The sequence below is a fragment of the Musa acuminata genome, chromosome BXJ2-8 (genome assembly GCF_036884655.1).
Source record: "Musa acuminata AAA Group cultivar baxijiao chromosome BXJ2-8, Cavendish_Baxijiao_AAA, whole genome shotgun sequence".
NCBI classification, from domain to species: domain Eukaryota; kingdom Viridiplantae; phylum Streptophyta; class Magnoliopsida; order Zingiberales; family Musaceae; genus Musa; species Musa acuminata.
This window is the reverse complement of record NC_088345.1, coordinates 50,058,890-50,076,556: the sequence shown is the minus strand read 5'-3', so window position 1 is coordinate 50,076,556 and position 17,667 is coordinate 50,058,890. Positions and strand designations below refer to the sequence as shown.

Below are 17,667 nucleotides of genomic sequence, written 5' to 3'. Positions count from 1 at the left end.
AAAGCATGGAATTTATATCTCTAAGAATTTAATCAAAGAAAATGTTTTTGCCCATTGATAATCAAATAGATCATGCAGAATTTAATGTACTTACTGTAAAGACTAATATACTAATTAATGTGCTCCATGCAAAAAAAGAAGATGGATTGATGTAATGGTAAGGTCAGCATGATTTCATCCATAAGCTTCCAATTACAATTAGGAGCAAACAAAAAACATAAAGTCAACATCATAAGAAATTGGAAACATATTAGATTGGGTTTAAGCTCATATAATACTAATTGAAATTTGTTGTGACCAATGCAATATCTCTCATCTATAGCCCAAACTATAATAATATTTGAATACTAAAGATAAGAAGAAAAAAAGAAAACCTTGCAAATTGTCTAATCTCAAATCATTCAATCTTTGGTGATTAGTGACTACAAGAAGTAGCACATTTTCCATCATACTCTTCTTCTCCTCTTTCTCCTCTCCTTAGGTGGCACAAAGTCATCATCAATGAGTGCCTCCAAAGAACATTGATTGAGAGGGTTACCACATCCCAACATTTCTTGTCAACATTGTCCTTTTCTTTGGCTTCTAACTTCCCCTTAACCTCCCTCAATCGACTCATGTAAAATGGCTTACTCTTCTCACATTGCACGTCTCTTGTAAGCAATGCCATATATATATATATATCCGCTCACTTCCTCTCCGCTGCTCTCACCAAAAGAACCTCCACGTTCCGATCTTTGAGTCCGTCTTTCTCCGTCGATTCCGAGTGTTTGGATCTTCGTATCGTGGTTGGAGGTTTTGAGTCTGCCGCCCAATCCAGTTCCAATCGGTGCTCCGTTGAGGCTCAATCCGAGGGACGAATTTTGGTCGGCGCAAAGGAGCCGGTTTTATTGTTGTTCTTGTTGTTTGATCGCGTACGCATGCGGCGGAGGGCGCCCGAGTTCCGGCGCCCGGCCCTGAGGCGGCTCTCGTACTGGATCTGCTCGCTTCTTGGGATCTCGATTGCCGCTGGGTTCGTTCTCTTCTTCTTTCAGCACCATCATCGGGACCGATTCAGGCCGCCCGTAAGGGTACGTTACCACGGTTTTCTTCTTGATGTTTCTAGTGCCGAATCCGTTAAAATGGTTCGATTATGTGATCTGGTACTGTTAGTCACAAGATTGAGGGGGGAAAAGGTCATAAATTGGTTTCTTGGTGATCTTTATTTCTTTCTTGTGGCATTCCGGGAAGGGTTTTTAGGTCATGAATCAAACGGAGAATCTAGCATCTGAAAGAATTAAGCAATCAAGTTCGGTAATATATGATACAGATCATGTTCGACCAACCTGATAGCCAATTTGGAGACCCCCTCTTTATTTGATTGTGACTCCGTAGGATTTTATGGTCAATTCTCCTACGGCATAGTAGCTCAACTAATCATTGTGGAGTATGGTTTGTAGTTAGTTCCTGCAAGTTACTTCATTGGACCAGTCTTGATGGAAGCTTATCACCTCCTGTCATGTACTAGGATGTAACACCAATTATTTTTACATGTTACTTCATGACGTGAAAGCACCACTGGGTTAAGCCTCATATGCACCACACTGCTGGGGTTTGATTCTGAGTTATGTTGAATCTTGAAGACAATGCCAAACTCTTAAATGGAAACATTATCACCCTGATTTAGTCCACATCAGAAATGGACTAAAATTTAGATTGACTTTTAAGAGCTTGATGAGTGTGCATGGGCAAACATTTAGATTGATTTGGTTGATGAGTGTATTACGAGTAACCTGCACTTAAGCATTTTAGGATGATGACCGTGACATTCACAACTTAATTAATTATGGCCTATGTAATGAATAAATTAGAGTAATAGAAACCATTTACGGGAATGTTTTTTCTTAAAATGTGTATAGGGTTTTACGATTGGAAGGCTTAGTTTTTGTATCGATATCCAAGATTTTGGTATCTATTTTCTTCTTATAGAAATTTCTGTTTTGTAGATTAGTTCAGCTTAATTTTCTTTTGGAAAAAAAAAGGGAAGTCAATTGAACAAGGTTCTGCCAATGTAAGGTCTTCAACATACACAAACTTCACCCCTACAAACAAAGAGGTTGTTTTTGTAACTTGAACCTTGGTCACCTAGGTCGCAAAGAAGCAACCATAAATTGCCCGAGTTTGATTTTCTGAACTCTTTTCTAGAATGCAACATCTAAAATGATGTTTTACTAAACATCCTGCTTGCTCTGCAACTCAGAATTTGAATGCAACTGTTCTTAATGGTGTGAAAAATATATTGGATATCTTCATTTTACATGTGCAATGATTTTGTATTATACACAAGTTTGTTGAAATTTTTTATCTTTTTCAGTATGCACCTTCTATATGCTTATGGTTCCCTTGTTTTTTTCATTCCCAGGAAAAGATTCCAACTGATGGGAATAACTCTCATGGAACAATATATCTCATGCAAGAACTGTTAAACAGTTCTTCGTTTTCCAGGCAACTTGCAGATCAGCTGACACTAGCCAAGGCTTATATAATCATAGCCAAGGAGCATAACAACCTTCAGCTTGCTTGGGAGCTTAGATCACAGATACGTAATGGTCAAAGATTGCTCTCTCAGGCAGCTGTGAGGGGAAAACCAATCACCCTAGAAGAAGCACATCATATAGTCAGTGAACTAGCACAGCTCATATACAAGGCCCAAGATTTCCATTATGACATTGCTACTACAATAGCAAAACTAAAGAGCCACACCCTTGCCCTTGAAGAGCATGCAAATGCAGCAACTGTGCAGAGTGCAAAATTTGGTGAACTGGCTGCAAAAGCCATGCCCAAAAATCTCCACTGTTTTAACATAAAGCTCACAGAGGAGTGGTTTAGAAATCCATCTCTAAGAAAACTGTCAGAAGAGGGCAGGAACTCACCTCGACTTGTTGACAACAGCCTATATCATTTATATATATTCTCTGATAATGTGCTGGCAACATCTGTTGTTGTGAATTCCACGGCCTCTAATGCTGATCATCCTCAGCAGCTTGTGTTTCATGTGGTCACAGACAAGGTCAATTACTGGGCTATGACTACTTGGTTTCTTAGGAACGATTTTAGAGGATGCACAGTCAAAGTTCTGAGCATAGAAGAGTTATCTTGGTTGAATGCCTCATCCTCTCCATTGATCAAACGGCTAGTGCATTCTGAAACATGGGCTTATAACATTGCTGGTAGTTCAAAAGATCAGAGTTGGGAAACAAAGTTGAAGGACCCTAATTTTGCTTCCTTGCTGAATCACTTACGCTTCTACATCCCACAGATACAGCCCCAATTGGAAAAGGTAGTGTTCCTTGATGATGATGTTGTGGTACAGAAGGATCTAACCCCTTTGTTCTCAGTGGAATTGCATGGGAATGTTATTGGAGCTGTGGAGACCTGTCTAGAAGCATTCCATAGGTTCTACAAGTATCTCAACTTCTCTAATCCAGTCATTAGCTCAAGATTTGATCCACAAGCATGTGGATGGGCTTTTGGGATGAACATTTTTGATCTAGTAGCATGGAAGAAGGAAAATATTACTGACAAATATCACTACTGGCAGGAACAAAATGCTGATCAGATGCTCTGGAAGACAGGCACTCTTGCTCCTGGCCTTCTGGCGTTTTATGGGGTGATGGAACCCCTTGATCGGAGATGGCATGTACTTGGATTGGGTTATGATTCTGATATTGATGATAGGTTAATTAAGAGTGCTGCTGTTGTGCACTTTAATGGGAAGATGAAGCCATGGCTTAAACTAGCTATAAGCAGGTACAGACATCTATGGGAACGATACATCAATTTCTCAGATCCATTTGTTAAAGATTGTTGGATGCACTAAGATGTTGAAGATTACATGTTATCTTTTCATGTTCTCTCATAATAGTTTGATGCACAATTTCCAATTCCTACCTTCTGAGGACAAATGCCCGACTGGGTAGGGAGCACAACAGCATCGGATATTGGGAATTTAACAAATCATTTTAGAAGGTGTAATGATTCCATGTTAGATGTTACATTTTGTTAGACTTGGACCTCATATTTTTGGAATAGTACCAGATGAACAAAACAGAGACTGTAAAACAGAGAAAATAAGAATCAATTTCTTTCATTAGCTCCAGGAGATGCCAGTGTCCTGAAAGCTTGAGATGGAGTTTTGATCGCACAACTGTTTACATAGAACTGCAAATTGGCAGCATATCATGCCAAATTTAAGACCAAGATCTTGTCTGAGGTTATAAATCAGTTGTTGACATTGTGGTAAATTTTTTGGAGATAATTTGTTTAGACAAAGTTTTAATTTTACTAATGACTTGGTTCATTTTCCATTTTTGGGAATTTGTAAAATGATGGAGGTGATTCTCCTTTTAGCGCTTTATATAATAGGCTTGTAAATAATATAAATGATCATTTTTATATTTATCGTTAGATTGAAAATAGATCTGATTCATAGAATTTTAGGATGCTTATTATATGAATGTCCAAGCATGGGAAAATATGCATATATAAGACCACCCAAACATGTATCGAAGAATTGGTATCAGTTTTTAGAGGTTGCACTTGCTGGAAAGTGGGAGTATAGCTCCAATGTAATTTTTGATATCTCAGTTTCTGCTTGACGATTTAGAATGGCTCTACAGGTCAACTCTAGAATTATTTTTGGTACATTGTTTTAGCTAAAAAGTTTATGTAACCTACTTTATCGTATTCTGCTGTAATCTCTTCAGAGCATTCATGTCAACTGTTCTACTGCTTGACATGATTCGAGCAATTTTTGCTTGAAGGCTTTGTTCCTACAGAATAAGATCTGCAAATGCTGCTCCAAACATTTTTGTATTGCCACAATTATCCATGAGAAAAGGTCAGTATTTAAATTGAGATAATTTGGTTCTATTGCTAGAAAAGTTATGACATGTGGAAGTACTTATGACATTACTTATGCAGCTTTTACCTCCTGCTGGTCTTTATTTTGCAAGTATCTATTAAAAGGGTCAAACATCCGAATTTAACCTAGAATCTTGTTTTCAGGTGATGTTGTGCTAATAGCACTCGGTGAGAATGGTTGGTTGCCATTACCTGCACCTCATGAAGGGTTTATCTAGTCACTTTTTCTGTGCCAATTCATTGCCTGATGAAGCTTTCTATGTTATGGACATCAGTCGAAATAGCTACTGGTCAAATGAAAGGGACAAATAATGATGTTCATGCAACCAGTTGATTATGAAGCAGCAGTTACTGCAAGATAAACCCCCTCATGACTACTCACCTCACCTGAATCATGATGTGTTTCTGCTTGATGTGCTGCATTTGATTCAAATGTTTAGGTTGTTGTCACAAAAGATAAATGGATTGTGTCACTATCAAATTCCTCCGGAAGATCTATGACAAATACTGTGTTGAATCCAAATACTAAATTTGTTTTTTTTTATTTTATGTTTGTGATCCTTGGCAGGCTCAATGTTTATGCAAAAGCACCTCAGTTCAATTCGATCAATGCAATGCCCCCATTTTGCCTTGAAGCATGCAGTGTCAGCATCCATGTGATCTCTATCCTGTAGCCAATCTGCCTGCGGTCGTGTTTCAAGCCCTCAACAGGCAGCAACCAACAGTCACCCAACCCAATTATGGCGGTACATAAGCTTCACACCTTCCCCGGCTTGGCAGAGGAAAAAGAAGAAAGGTACCTTCGTCCTTCCCTTATCCCTTGCCGCTGCTCACCTTTTCTGGTTCCTCTAATCAAAAGGCAGTCATCTCTTCATCTTTGTTAGTTCGCAAGCAGTTGCATTTGTTTTCCTGTGATCGACATTATTGTGCTTCAAAGGTTCATAAGCTGATCAGCAAAAGGCGAGCCCATCGAGTCCCATCGCATTCTTCTTATTCCATTATATATAATGCTGCGGACCCTATGTTGGATCCAAATCGAGGGGACTACGCTTTCTACAGGCCATGGATTGCGAAGCTCACTGCTCACTTGTACTCTCACTGTTCTTCATCTTCCTTTGCTCCTCTGCTGCTCGTGATGCGAGGGATCAGTCCCCGTCTGCAGTGGTGGTCGGAACTGTTTACTGTGATACATGCTTTCACCAGGAATTCTCCAAGTTCAGCCACCTGATCTCCGGTCAGCTCTCTCGCCTCTCTCTCAACAAGGCTTAGATATCATTGTTGGTGCTACTTTTGCTTGTCGTCAGGTGCTTCGGTGGCAGTCGAGTGCGGAGATGCGGCGAGCGGGCGCGGCTACAGGAAGGTGGTGACGACGAACCGGCGCGGGGTGTTTGGGGTCCGCCTGCCGCCGAGGATAAGCAAGCACGTCCATCTCATCGAGGCCTGCTCGGTGAAGCTGCTCGAGAGCAACGAGCCATTCTGCGCGGTGGCGTCCACCGCGACGGCCGCCGGGCTGCGACTCAAGTCGAGGCGGCGTGGCGTCCATGTCTACTCCGTCGGGTTCTTCAGCTTCAAGCCGCTGAACGAGCCGGAGCTGTGCTATCAGAAGCCAGTGCTCGAAGCTGAGAAGCAGGAGCAGTTCGCGTTCTTCCTCCCCCTGCCGACAATTACCTTCCAGTCGTCGCCGCCGCAAGGCGCCGGTGGATTCCCACTGTTTCAGCCGCCGACCCTGCTGCCTCCAAATCCGCTCCAGCCACCTGCGTCGGTCCTGCCGCCTTCGCCGTCGTTTAACCTTCCTACAATTCCTTCGTCCACACCACCGCCGGCCTGGCCCTTCCCTCGGTTCCCTGGCGTCCCATCAGCCTTCCCTTCGAAGACGACGTCGCCATGAACGAGCTGCTCCGCCCAAACTACGAGCCACAGCTCTATCAAGTAAATTACGTTTCGTTAATGTATTTGTATTAATAATAAAATAATAATATATAACTTGTTGTCTACTTGTCGATTATAGATCAAGATATTATTTTACAGATATGAATTTACTAAAGATATATAAAGAGATAAAAGAATTAGAGCGATTTGCTTGGAATTTTTTTTTTGAGGTTTTCTTAAATCCCGCTTTTTATTTTCTAATTTGGTATCCTCCTTTTTATATCGATACCCTAAATGTCTTTCGTTGACGCCACCTCCTCCTTTGACGGTATTGTAGGTTGCCTTAGAGCTGTCCCACTTATATGAGGTTCCATTGCTTCCATTTCATCGAGGTCGTTTTCATTTCATCACCTCTATTTCATTACTTTGATCATGTTGCCTCCTTACCCTCTACGAGGTCTTGCCGCTTTCGCCCTATCGCTATAGCCCCTCTATTTTAACCCTATATCTCTTTCCCCTTCACATGATCTTGTCACATTTGTCTTATCGTTTCGATTATTTTGTCGTTGCTTCGATCAAGCCATTGTTGCAACGAAGAGAGAGAGAGGCATCAACAACGATGTGAGTAATTTAGGGTATTAAAAAAATGATATCAAATAGAAAAAGCTAAAAATTGAGTGCACCTTTATGAAAAAAAGTCTAGAAAAAGTATATTTTTTAAGAAAAATCATCCAAAAATTATATAGATATGATTTTACTAAAAATTATGGATAAAAACTTAAATATTTGAATTTTCATAAAGATATTATTCTACACATAACTTAATGATGATAAAATATGTATATATTCGATCTCAATTTTCTATTACAATATTTTATTTTATAGTCCATAATGATAAAATTGGTTCCTTCTTTATGATTTAGAAAAGTAGTCATCAAAATATATTTAGAAGTAACGAAACAGAGGGTTAAAGATGTGTTCGATGTCCAATCATGCTAAACCTCATGCATGCAAATACGTACAACACTCTTTTCTACAGTATTAGCCTCAAAAGAATAATCTAAAACCACATGAATGCTATGGAGATACATTTGAGATTAAGTAGCTCGATTTTAGACAGCATTCCAACGCTGAAAATTCCGAAACGGCAGCAAAAAGGATGACATGAAATCACCACGAAGCATGCTTTTCTCATGTAATATTCATTCATGCATGCGAGGAGGCTGCTTTTTTCTCAACAAATAAAGAAATAAATGCCATGTCGTCTCCCACTGTTGGGTAAAACAAAATTGATAAGGTAACCAAAGAGAGAACACGAATTCTTGTCGTTCATTCTTCACACGAAAAATATTTATATGATGAGATTTTGAAGTGTTTCGTTGTCATATAGGAATGATAATAGTTATAGGTTTTCTGATGTCTGCCTCTAATTCTTGTTTGATGGAAAACTCCACTACATTTGTGGATATATTATACGAAACCTATTTATCATACTAATTACGTCAGAAGAGCATCAAACCGTGAACAATGATTTATGATTTCATCATAATTAAGTATTCTCTTCTTTTGTCTCAATCCATCACATGAAATTGATGGAAAATTACGGACCACATATACCAAAGATTAGGAGAAAATTGAGGGCAACATTGCACCAATTCCTTCCATGAAATGAAACCATATGAATAGTTGATGGCTTTCGTTTTCACAGACCACATGTTATCAAGATCGGAATAAAAATAGAAATAGATGGCCACTGAGATCATTCCATGTTGTGGGGTTAGAATACCAAGCGAACACACCAATCCTTCGCATGAAATTAAATGATATGAAGAGTTACATATGAAAATATTCTGAGATTGAGATTGGAATGGAACTAAACCCAAATCTTTCATATATATATATATATATATATATATATATATTAGTTAGATCTAATGGTCTCAAGAGATTTCTTTCTGTTGTTTGTCTTGTCAACGTCAGCAGTAAAGACTCGAGCTCTATATGCATCCGCAACCTCGCGCTTCTTCCGCGGCATCAGCATCCAATGGAACCACCCACCGCCGCCGTCTTCGTCCTCCTCCTTCCTCTCTTGCTCGGCTCATCAACCACCGCCTGCTACTCCACCATCTTCAGCTTCGGCGACTCCCTCGCCGACACCGGCAACCTGATCCGAGTCCCCGGCCACGCCGACTGCCAGGCCGGCTGGCCGCCATACGGGATGACGTACTTCCACAGCCCCACCGGGCGCTTCTCCGATGGCCGACTCATCGTGGACTTCATCGGTACGAATGCCTTCTTTCTCCGTCCGTCCTCCCTTTGTCCGCCACCGGCTGGGTGCATGTAGAGACTTCACGTGGTTGCAGCGGAGGCGATGGGGCTGCCGCTTCTGCCGCCGTACCTCGAGGCGTGGAGGGGCGGAAGGTTGAGGAAGGGGGTGAACTTCGCGGTGGCGGGGGCGACGGCCATGGACAACGAGTTCTTCCAGGAGAAGGGCATCACGACCGGCTCCACCAATTGCTCGCTGCGATTTCAGATCCGGTGGTTCCAGCAATTGCTGCCCTCCCTCTGCGCCTCCCCCACAGGTCTACCGTTCCATTCGCTGCTCCCCCATCGTACCCCCATCTCACATGGGTGGCCCCCACCTCGCCACTGCTCATTTTATCTACTATCTGATATATTCTAAAAATTTATTGTGTAAGAATTAAAACTCTCAAATTTAAGAATCACATAATTTTATTTTTACCAAAAAAATAATTTTATATTTTAGATGTATAGTAAAATCTCTCTCTCTCTCTCTCATATATATATATATATATATATATATATATATATATATATATATACACTTTATTTTATTGTTGCTTATACTTATAATCTATCCCCAATATTTGGAACGTTGACGCGTAATTATCCTACAACGAAAGCTTATTGCATTAAGGTTGATAGCTACTGTAACATTTGATCTGTTATCCTCGATAGATTGCGAGGATATGCTCCAAAACACTCTCTTCTTGATGGGCGAGATCGGGGGGAACGACTACAACTTCCCATTGTCTCAGGGAAGAAGCTTGCAGGAGACAGAGTCCTTCGTTCCTCTAGTCGTCGACACCATCAGCTCGGGAATCAATGTAGAACTCCAACTCTATGCATCTTAATTGTCGTTCCATCTGAATCGCTGTTGCCTTTTGTCGGCCAGAAACTGATCGAGTTGGGAGCGCGAGCGCTGCTGGTTCCGGGAATCACTCCTCTCGGATGCAACACGGTCTACCTCACCACCTACCGAAGCGATCGAGCTGAAGATTATGACGCCATTGGGTGCATCAGGTGGTTGAATGAGTTCGCTCAGTACCACAATGGCCACCTGCACGACGAGGTCCGGCGGCTGCAGGCGCTGCACCCTGAGGCCGTCATAATCTATGCCGACTATTACGGTGCCATGATGAACATCTTCAGCGATCCAGAGCGATTTGGTACCAGAATTTTTCCGTGAATCTTGTCGTACTAAAATATGAATCTGATTGAGCTTTTACAGGTCATTTGTGAGGAGATCGACGAGGTGTTTGTGGTGGTTTCAGGAATCGAGGAGCGGTTCTTAGCGTGCTGTGGAGGTGGCGGCCCGTATAACTACAACTCGTCACGGCCGTGTGGGAGCGAAGGGCAAACGGTGTGCGACGATACTTCGACATACCTTCATTGGGATGGCTTGCATATGACCGAAGCCACCTACAGGATCGTCTCCGTCGGTCTGTTGCAAGGACCATTCGCCGTCCCTGCCGTCGCCACCACATGCCCAGCCACTCGATTCAGCTTCACCCACCCGTCCTCCTCTACTCTGAGTTCTGCCTCCTGATGATTTGTATTAGGGATGTTTCCTTGCAGTGATTGACGACATGTGTTCTCGTTGGAAAAGATATGGTTTGATATTGCTAGTCTAGCATTGGAATAAAAACATATGGTTTGATATTGCTAGAGTGTTATTTGTATGTATTAGTTATGATTTAATTCAATGATAAGATTTAAATCCTTGAATAATTCAATGATATGGCCAATATTTTCCACCCAACCAAACATCAAGACGTGGAATACAGTTTACCAAAATTGGACGAGATAGTATGAAAACAACAAAGATATTAATTCAATACAATGCACCAAATTTTTTACACTTGCAATGTAGCTGGTCAAGTGGACTGAAAACTTCCCTGAATTAAAAGAAGAGAAATCTAGTATTGATTACTGCACCAAATCCAAGCAACATAGCTCCTTAAATTTGACATGATACAGAATGAAGCATGTAAAACATTGCAACAGTGATTCCTTAACCAAATTTCACAAGCTATATAAGTCTGTTTACACAACAGTCAGACAAATTTCTTAGCAAAGGCCAAAGTTGAGCTGAGATCAGTGATGGGTCCAAGTCCAAGACATGCATGGGCTGGAACAATTTTTCTGGGTGCTGGTCATTTGGAAGGCCAGGCAATATACAACATGAAGAAATAACAACAGATATGTCTGCAGCAGCAAGAACTCATAGGCTATCGTTCTGATTGAAGGACATAGTAAGCACTCCTAGGAACAACCCTTCGAGTCCACGACAACCGATCCTACATGCTATTGAACTGCAAGAAAAGAGATACATAAAGATTGTCACCTTATTTACCTCTATTTATATTAATATAGTTACACAAACAAACACGAGGCAGCATCTTACAATATTAATTTACGGATATCCTCTTATACACTCATAACATGTATATAATTTGTTTAAGAAGAAACATCATATGTGTCCACATGAATGAAAATATCAAATTTACTCCTTAAAAATGTGAAATATATTGCCTGCTCCTTGAGAATTCAAGAATTATCAAGAATGCCATTCTTCATTGGTACAGGTAAAAAATCTAAGATAGAAAAATCGTGTATACCCCTGGTTACAGAAAGATACTACCAAATATTTCAACATTTCAAAAAGTAAATCCATGATTACTCACTTTTCCACGAATGTGAGAAAATTTTCCTCCATTCAAATAACAATGGATCAGCAGGTCAGCTCTGGGATCGATCCCAAGACCCCCAAAGGCCAGGAAATTAACTGGACCCAGTCACAGCCAGTTTAGACCACTTTAACAGATTTTTTTGCCTGTTTGGACTGATTTCGACCAACTCAAGATGACCCCATTTTGATTTCAAGAAATATACTCTGAAAATCTGATCCAACTGCTGATGATTTCGAATGCTAAAACTGATCCTAGACCAACCAGCAAACCATGCATATAACTCCATGCATGGTTCACTCCCATGAAACGAGATAAGATGTCAGAAGATGGAAATTGTCAATCTCGACACTTTTAAAGATTGTATACAAATCTAGATGGAGGTTAGCCCTCAAATCATAACTATTATGCTAAACCATGAATATATACAAGAACATCAAGCCATAAAGTCTTGAGCCAGATACAAGATAATATTTCTAGTTAAATCAAAAGCATCCAAGATATTCTTTTTATTTCCACAAAAGTCTTCTTTAAGTCTTCAACCACCTCTCCTCACACCACTGCTACTAATCAACTTGTCTCGTCCAACCACAATATCTACAAGACTCCTTTAAACAAGCACAATTGTTTACATGTGAACATTTCTTCTCTACCATTCCAAATAATTCCACATATCCATCTTAGCATTTTTATCTCAATTACACATACTATCTACACGTTATTTTTTTAGCAGTCCAACCAATGGTATCAAACTCATTTTCCTATCTAAGATTATAAGAGGATACATAAATTTGGATCATGAGATTGAATGATAGAATCATTAACTCCTACGACATTCAATATTAATTTTAAGACTCACATGTATAAATATATTTTTGGTTAGCATTTAGTAATTTTGATATATATTGAGCCAATAGTTGTGCTATTATACAAGTGACTACATAATCAAATAAAAGTAATTTTTTATAGATGAATAAGATAGTACATAATGCATAATTGAAGTACAAATTTGAAGTTGCGAATATTTTTTACTTGTGAACGACAACAGGTGCATGCTTTCTTCAACAACAAATATCAACCAACATATACATCACTAACATCACAAAATAATATATTTTTGCCACCATATATAAGCTAAAAATGCTAATAAATATGTCCAAACCATCATAATTCTCACAATAAGTTCATATTATCAAATAGAGGTTACATGAATCTCCTCATTCAATATTAAGTTCAAATGAAAAACAAATAAGCTCAAAACAAATTTTCTAAATTTTGAACTTCACATCCCCATCCTCACTGTCCTCTTGGACGTCATCCTCTAGTATATCATTGTTTAACTTAAATCTTTTGAAATCTCTGATGGCTCAATTACTTCCACATCGTCTACTACCTCGAGATCTTGTCCACTGTCAATTGCTTCTTGATCTATATCTTTTTTATTTCGTTGTCTTCATAAGTTGGTTCAACATCAAGAACATCAAGTCAATCCTTATTTGTCAATAAGCATCTTCCCACAGAAAGTTCATCAAAAACAATCTCCCCAAATAGCAACTACTTATATAAGGTTGACAATCAATTGAATGTTGTATGATAAACATCACTCGAGGAAATCTAAAGAACTAATGGAAAGTAACAGTTGCCACAATTGGAAAAAGTGGTTTGGGTTCAATTTCTGTAAAACACTCCCATGTTTGTGATATTTAATTCATCTAACTTTGATCTTTGTCCATTTATGTAATAGTCTGAAAACGACGTGTACATTGCAGCTTGTTGACGATCTACAGGATTTATGGATTTAGTTATCCTGGGACAAAGCAACAGAATTATAACAAAAACTATTCCGAAATTTAAATAAAAATGCAACTAGCTGAAAGGTTATTGTCTTCCGAATGACAAGAATCATATACAAATATCTGGAATTTTACAAGGTAGATTTTGCAGCAAGAAGAAAGAGAAGCAGGAGGAGATGAAAGCTAAAGAAGGACATAGAGGAGCAAAAGCAGGAGATGAAGGAGAAGAAGAGCGAAGAGAAGAGACGGGAGAGTGGTAATCAAAGAGCAAGGAGAGGAGAGAAGCACCCATGAGATGAGGACAACTGATTTAGAGATATCACACATGATAGCAAAACAAAACAGCAGCGTGAAGCTTTAGGTCTAGGGTTTGGAAAACAAAGACATCATGTGTTTTGGAAAGGTGCATTCTGGACAGGGACAACCCGCTTGAAAGATATGGCTGGCAACAACAGAAGTGGAAACAGGAAGCTTCACAGCAGCTAGGTGAATCGATTGAGTTTATCAAGTTGACTTGCAAGTTGACCTAATCTGCAATTTGGTTCAATAATCAGGCCGACTTGCTGGATTTGATCTTGGTTGTGCTTAATCTGTAAATCTGGTGCACTAACTAGGCCTACTCGCTGCAATTGATCTCAGTTATCATGCGATCTTGGGGTGCAAGTCACTATTTCAACAACACTGCATCCATGATTCAGATCCATAAAGCATGGTTGACCTAGCAAGCACCTTCACAAAAATATCTCTTTCAATAAACAGCCATCTCAACATCCTCATCTCTACTACTTGTGTATGTTATCACATATTTTCGCCGAACATTATGAATCATAAAGAACAAACAATCATATAACTTCCTCATAGTGCTATCCTCTTGTAACATCTCAGACAACTTTTCATAAGCATATACTATTTGAAAACCCACTTTAACCATATAAGTATTTTAACCCTCTCCTTACCATGCAGTAGCAAGAGTCTATGCACGAGGCAACCCATTTTTTAACAATCACTTTTTGGAGTTTCCACTTCTCTATCGAATGAAAGAATCGAATAATACCAAAGAATGTTACACTTAAAATTTTTTGATGACCTATTTCAGCTATACTTTCACTTGTTTTTCCATTTTATGCTAGAGACCTTTTCTTTGATCTAGAACAGATACTAAGTGGTACCTTCTGAAGATTTTTTGTCAAGAACTATATTTTAGAGTCTACAACAGCAAACATAAAGATTTCATCTAGAAATGTCTAGCAAGTCAATCCACCACATCTAAATAAATAATCAAACTCTTGGTGCAATTTACAATGACAGAAACTTCATCTCACATTCTAGCATACTTATGGTGTCACCCACCATTCCATCAAACATATCTTTGATCACTTTAATGTTGATCATATCAATGTCAACAAAATAAACTTTCTGTTTCTAGTATCAAATCATCGAGTCATAACAAAACGTGTAGATCTTTTCTTGTTTCTTCACATTTTTGTTATTCAACTTACGAATAAATGTCTTCTAAAATATATCTTTGACGCTTCAAGAAGACATAATTAGCTTGATGATATGGATTAAGGGTAACAGTAGGCAACTTGTACCTTTGCACTCCTCTTTGCAGGGTATAATTAAGTCGAGAGGTACAAAAGATGCTGTAAATAAACTCATAAACGAATAAGATATCCTGATTAAGAAAAGCATCTAAAGTGGTCAAGGAAGGCAATCAATGACGTACCGAAGCACCTGGGTCCCCATTAATTGCCCCGTCTATCTTTCCTGATTGCTCTGCGGGACGTGAACCCTTGCCGTTGCCCTTCAAGATTTCACCAGACGGGAAAGGAAAATTTAGTGCGGTATCCATATGAATCAAAATTTCGGAAAAAAAGATAATTCGCTGAAAACATAAAAAAAAGAAACACAAGAAAAATACCTCGACCTAGGGCACCATCACGTTCGATTTCGCAGCAATAGTCGCAGAAACAAAGAAGCAATTCCTCCAATTAATACAGCACGACAAAAAGGGGTTCCTGTGTTAAAGTACGGAATAGAAGGTAGGAGGCTCACCTCCCTGTAGAGCTGCAAGTAGAGCTTAAGGGGCTCGACGTACTCTTCGAAGCCGAGCGTCCCCATCGCCCACAGCAGATCGTCGCCGTTGATGGTCTTCCTCTTCTCCCGCTGGCACTTGTCGCTCGCCCTGCACCGAAACCCCCCACGAATAAGCGAAAGGGAGAAAGAAAGGAAGCGAGAAGGGAGGTTTCGGCAGGGCTAACTCGCTGGTGATGAAGCTGATGAACTCAGAGACACACTCCTGCACGGACTCCTTGGCGTCCTTAGCGATCTTGCCGTTTTCCGGGATGGCCTTGCGCATGATCCGCCCGATGTTGGCGATGGGTAGGAACCGATCCTGCTCCCTGGCGCTCGCCCCTCCTCCGCCACCGCCGCCGTGGTCGCCGGAGTGACCGCTCTCCGGCGAGCCGGGGACCCCGGATTCCGCCATCGTTGCCGAGGACCAAAACCCTAGCCCTAATCCCCATCGTCAAACAAGAGGATAGAAGAAAGAATGGCTCCAGAGAAATAGAGCGAACAGCGTAAAGGAGAGTGGGAGGGGGGAGAGAGAGGGGATGTAAACTTACCGGGTTAGTAATGGAGGGAGTCAGCGGAGAAAGCGACGGAGCCGAGAGGGCGGAAGGGGGAAAGCAACGGATGGATGGCGACGGAGGCGGAGAAGAATAGAGAGAAGAGAGGAGAGTTGGGATCGAGTCGATTCGGTCCCCTCTCTCTCCTCTCTCTCTCTCTGTATTTGAATAAGAAATTAGACTTGGAGGGAGTGCACATTACAATTGCAGTGTTGCTGAATTGAGTACCCACCGTAGTGGTTCATAGCATGGTCGTCATAGAATCAAATAATATCAAATTATAATTCATTAATTTTTTAATAAAATATAAAATATTACGTACGATATTCGAATATTACGATATAACAGAAAGTCGATGCAAAATTAACATTGTTCGTATACTCGAATCTATAAAGAAAAATAAAATTCTTCATCATGTGAAATTAATTATAAATATTTTTAAGTTAATCCTAATTTAATTCTCTATAGATGCAATAGAAAATATCATAATCTTTATCAATATTTTTTTCTCTCACAAAAATCATGAGATACATGATGTACTTATAAAAATAAATTCAAAGTAGTATGAATTATCCAAAGATATTTATCAAACTCAGCATAAAGAAAAAAAAAAACTTGATGTATTCATTATTCGAATCATAATCAGGTTTTCATTTGATACCATTTTGGTAGCCGCACAAGCAGATCGTCTTACATGGATTAGGTGAACATGGACATAAACAAAAAGAAGATTATGTTGCTCACATGATTGATTGCCGTTGGTTGACGACGGTAATATTAATACTACTATTTCATTTTGATTTCTCTCTTTTGTTGTTAATCTAGTAGATCAAATTGCAAGTGACGGAGTGAAGGATTAATTTAGCTTATCTTCTCAGGTGAGATACACTAATCAAAGCTATCCAAGCTAAGCTTATTTGTTCCAATTATTTTAATCCGTCCATAGTTGATGGCATAGCCTCACAAGCTTAACGTTTTTCCACCGAGGCTCGTAAGATGTCACCGTTAAAAACACAGGTGTTTTCGTGACTCGATAAATCCATCTCGGTATTAACAAAGCTATTGATTATTATGTTTATGTATGACATTAATTCTTTCATGATTACGTTTATGCATAATATTTTGATTAAATTTGCTGATATTTAAATAAGTCATGTGCATTAATCTTATCACATCATCGTAAGCAGTAGCATTTATGGCCATCGATATCCTAGTCAATCAAGCATTATTGGAGCCCACAAAAAATATTCGATGTGATTATAGGATGATTATTGAGTAACTTTGAGGTTGGGGTCGAATTTATAAAGTATCGCTTACACTAAAATTAATGTAGGGAGATTTTTGTGGTATCTTTTGGGGTATCTATTTTTTTTCGAAAAAGAAAACCTTCCACATTGCTCAAAGAGTTGATTTTTATGTTCCATAGGGATATATAGATGAAAGGTAATAAGAGCTCTTTCCTTATTTTTATGTGATGATAGATGTCAA

General features: G+C 39.6%; 4 protein-coding genes across 11 annotated transcripts; 3 read left to right on the top strand and 1 right to left on the bottom strand.

Moving 5' to 3' along the window:
- Positions 1-642: 642 nt before the first annotated feature.
- On the top strand, positions 643-5,971 carry LOC103996057 (hexosyltransferase GAUT11). Of its 5 annotated transcripts, XM_065122620.1 has the most exons (6): positions 643-1,067; positions 2,399-3,786; positions 4,800-4,876; positions 5,044-5,339; positions 5,468-5,695; positions 5,837-5,971. In XM_065122620.1, the coding sequence occupies exons 1-4, from the start codon at positions 918-920 to the stop codon at positions 5,115-5,117; spliced, it is 1,689 nt and encodes a 562-aa protein (XP_064978692.1). In that variant the 5' UTR covers positions 643-917; the 3' UTR covers positions 5,118-5,339; positions 5,468-5,695; positions 5,837-5,971. The 5 variants fall into 5 exon arrangements, with proteins under 5 accessions (XP_064978692.1, XP_018686282.2, XP_064978693.1 ...); XM_009416862.3 differs by having other exon boundaries at positions 661-1,067; positions 5,044-5,695; XM_018830737.2 differs by lacking the exon at positions 4,800-4,876 and having other exon boundaries at positions 646-1,067; positions 5,044-5,695.
- Positions 5,933-6,836, top strand: LOC103996058 (uncharacterized). The gene is made up of 2 exons (XM_009416865.3): positions 5,933-6,133; positions 6,204-6,836. The coding sequence occupies exons 1-2, from the start codon at positions 5,962-5,964 to the stop codon at positions 6,785-6,787; spliced, it is 756 nt and encodes a 251-aa protein (XP_009415140.2). The 5' UTR covers positions 5,933-5,961; the 3' UTR covers positions 6,788-6,836.
- A 1,885-nt stretch (positions 6,837-8,721) lies between these two features.
- On the top strand, positions 8,722-10,755 carry LOC135618267 (GDSL esterase/lipase At1g28590-like). 2 transcript variants are annotated; one of them, XM_065119142.1, is made up of 5 exons: positions 8,722-9,050; positions 9,132-9,350; positions 9,748-9,896; positions 9,965-10,238; positions 10,344-10,755. In XM_065119142.1, exons 1-5 carry the CDS (start codon positions 8,813-8,815, stop codon positions 10,616-10,618), a joined length of 1,155 nt encoding a protein of 384 aa, XP_064975214.1. In that variant the 5' UTR covers positions 8,722-8,812; the 3' UTR covers positions 10,619-10,755. The 2 variants fall into 2 exon arrangements, with proteins under 2 accessions (XP_064975214.1, XP_064975215.1); XM_065119143.1 differs by having other exon boundaries at positions 10,301-10,438.
- A 321-nt stretch (positions 10,756-11,076) lies between these two features.
- LOC135620030 (nuclear transcription factor Y subunit B-4-like) lies at positions 11,077-16,406 on the bottom strand. 3 transcript variants are annotated; one of them, XM_065122618.1, is made up of 6 exons: positions 16,177-16,405; positions 15,814-16,066; positions 15,474-15,737; positions 15,279-15,356; positions 15,145-15,195; positions 11,077-11,384 (listed from the first exon to the last, which is right to left on the bottom strand). In XM_065122618.1, the coding sequence occupies exons 2-3, from the start codon at positions 16,038-16,040 to the stop codon at positions 15,491-15,493; spliced, it is 474 nt and encodes a 157-aa protein (XP_064978690.1). In that variant the 5' UTR covers positions 16,041-16,066; positions 16,177-16,405; the 3' UTR covers positions 11,077-11,384; positions 15,145-15,195; positions 15,279-15,356; positions 15,474-15,490. The 3 variants fall into 3 exon arrangements, with proteins under 3 accessions (XP_064978690.1, XP_064978691.1, XP_064978689.1); XM_065122619.1 differs by lacking the exon at positions 15,145-15,195 and having other exon boundaries at positions 15,814-16,060; positions 16,177-16,406; XM_065122617.1 differs by lacking the exon at positions 15,145-15,195.
- Positions 16,407-17,667: the final 1,261 nt, after the last annotated feature.

Excerpts from the sequence above, each read along its gene's own strand:
- LOC103996057 (XM_065122620.1), top strand. The coding sequence starts at position 918 with ATGCGGCGGAGGGCGCCCGAGTTCCGGCGCCCGGCCCTGAGGCGGCTC. Across the intron at positions 1,068-2,398 it reads GATTCAGGCCGCCCGTAAGG|GAAAAGATTCCAACTGATGG; the intron begins GTACGTTACCAC and ends TTTCATTCCCAG. Across the intron at positions 3,787-4,799 it reads CTTAAACTAGCTATAAGCAG|GCTTTGTTCCTACAGAATAA; the intron begins GTACAGACATCT and ends TTTTGCTTGAAG.
- LOC103996058 (XM_009416865.3), top strand. The coding sequence starts at position 5,962 with ATGGATTGCGAAGCTCACTGCTCACTTGTACTCTCACTGTTCTTCATC. Across the intron at positions 6,134-6,203 it reads GTTCAGCCACCTGATCTCCG|GTGCTTCGGTGGCAGTCGAG; the intron begins GTCAGCTCTCTC and ends GCTTGTCGTCAG.
- LOC135618267 (XM_065119142.1), top strand. The coding sequence starts at position 8,813 with ATGGAACCACCCACCGCCGCCGTCTTCGTCCTCCTCCTTCCTCTCTTG. Across the intron at positions 9,051-9,131 it reads ACTCATCGTGGACTTCATCG|CGGAGGCGATGGGGCTGCCG; the intron begins GTACGAATGCCT and ends ACGTGGTTGCAG. Across the intron at positions 9,351-9,747 it reads CCTCTGCGCCTCCCCCACAG|ATTGCGAGGATATGCTCCAA; the intron begins GTCTACCGTTCC and ends TATCCTCGATAG.
- LOC135620030 (XM_065122619.1), bottom strand. The coding sequence starts at position 16,040 with ATGGCGGAATCCGGGGTCCCCGGCTCGCCGGAGAGCGGTCACTCCGGC. Across the intron at positions 15,738-15,813 it reads ATCAGCTTCATCACCAGCGA|GGCGAGCGACAAGTGCCAGC; the intron begins GTTAGCCCTGCC and ends GTTTCGGTGCAG.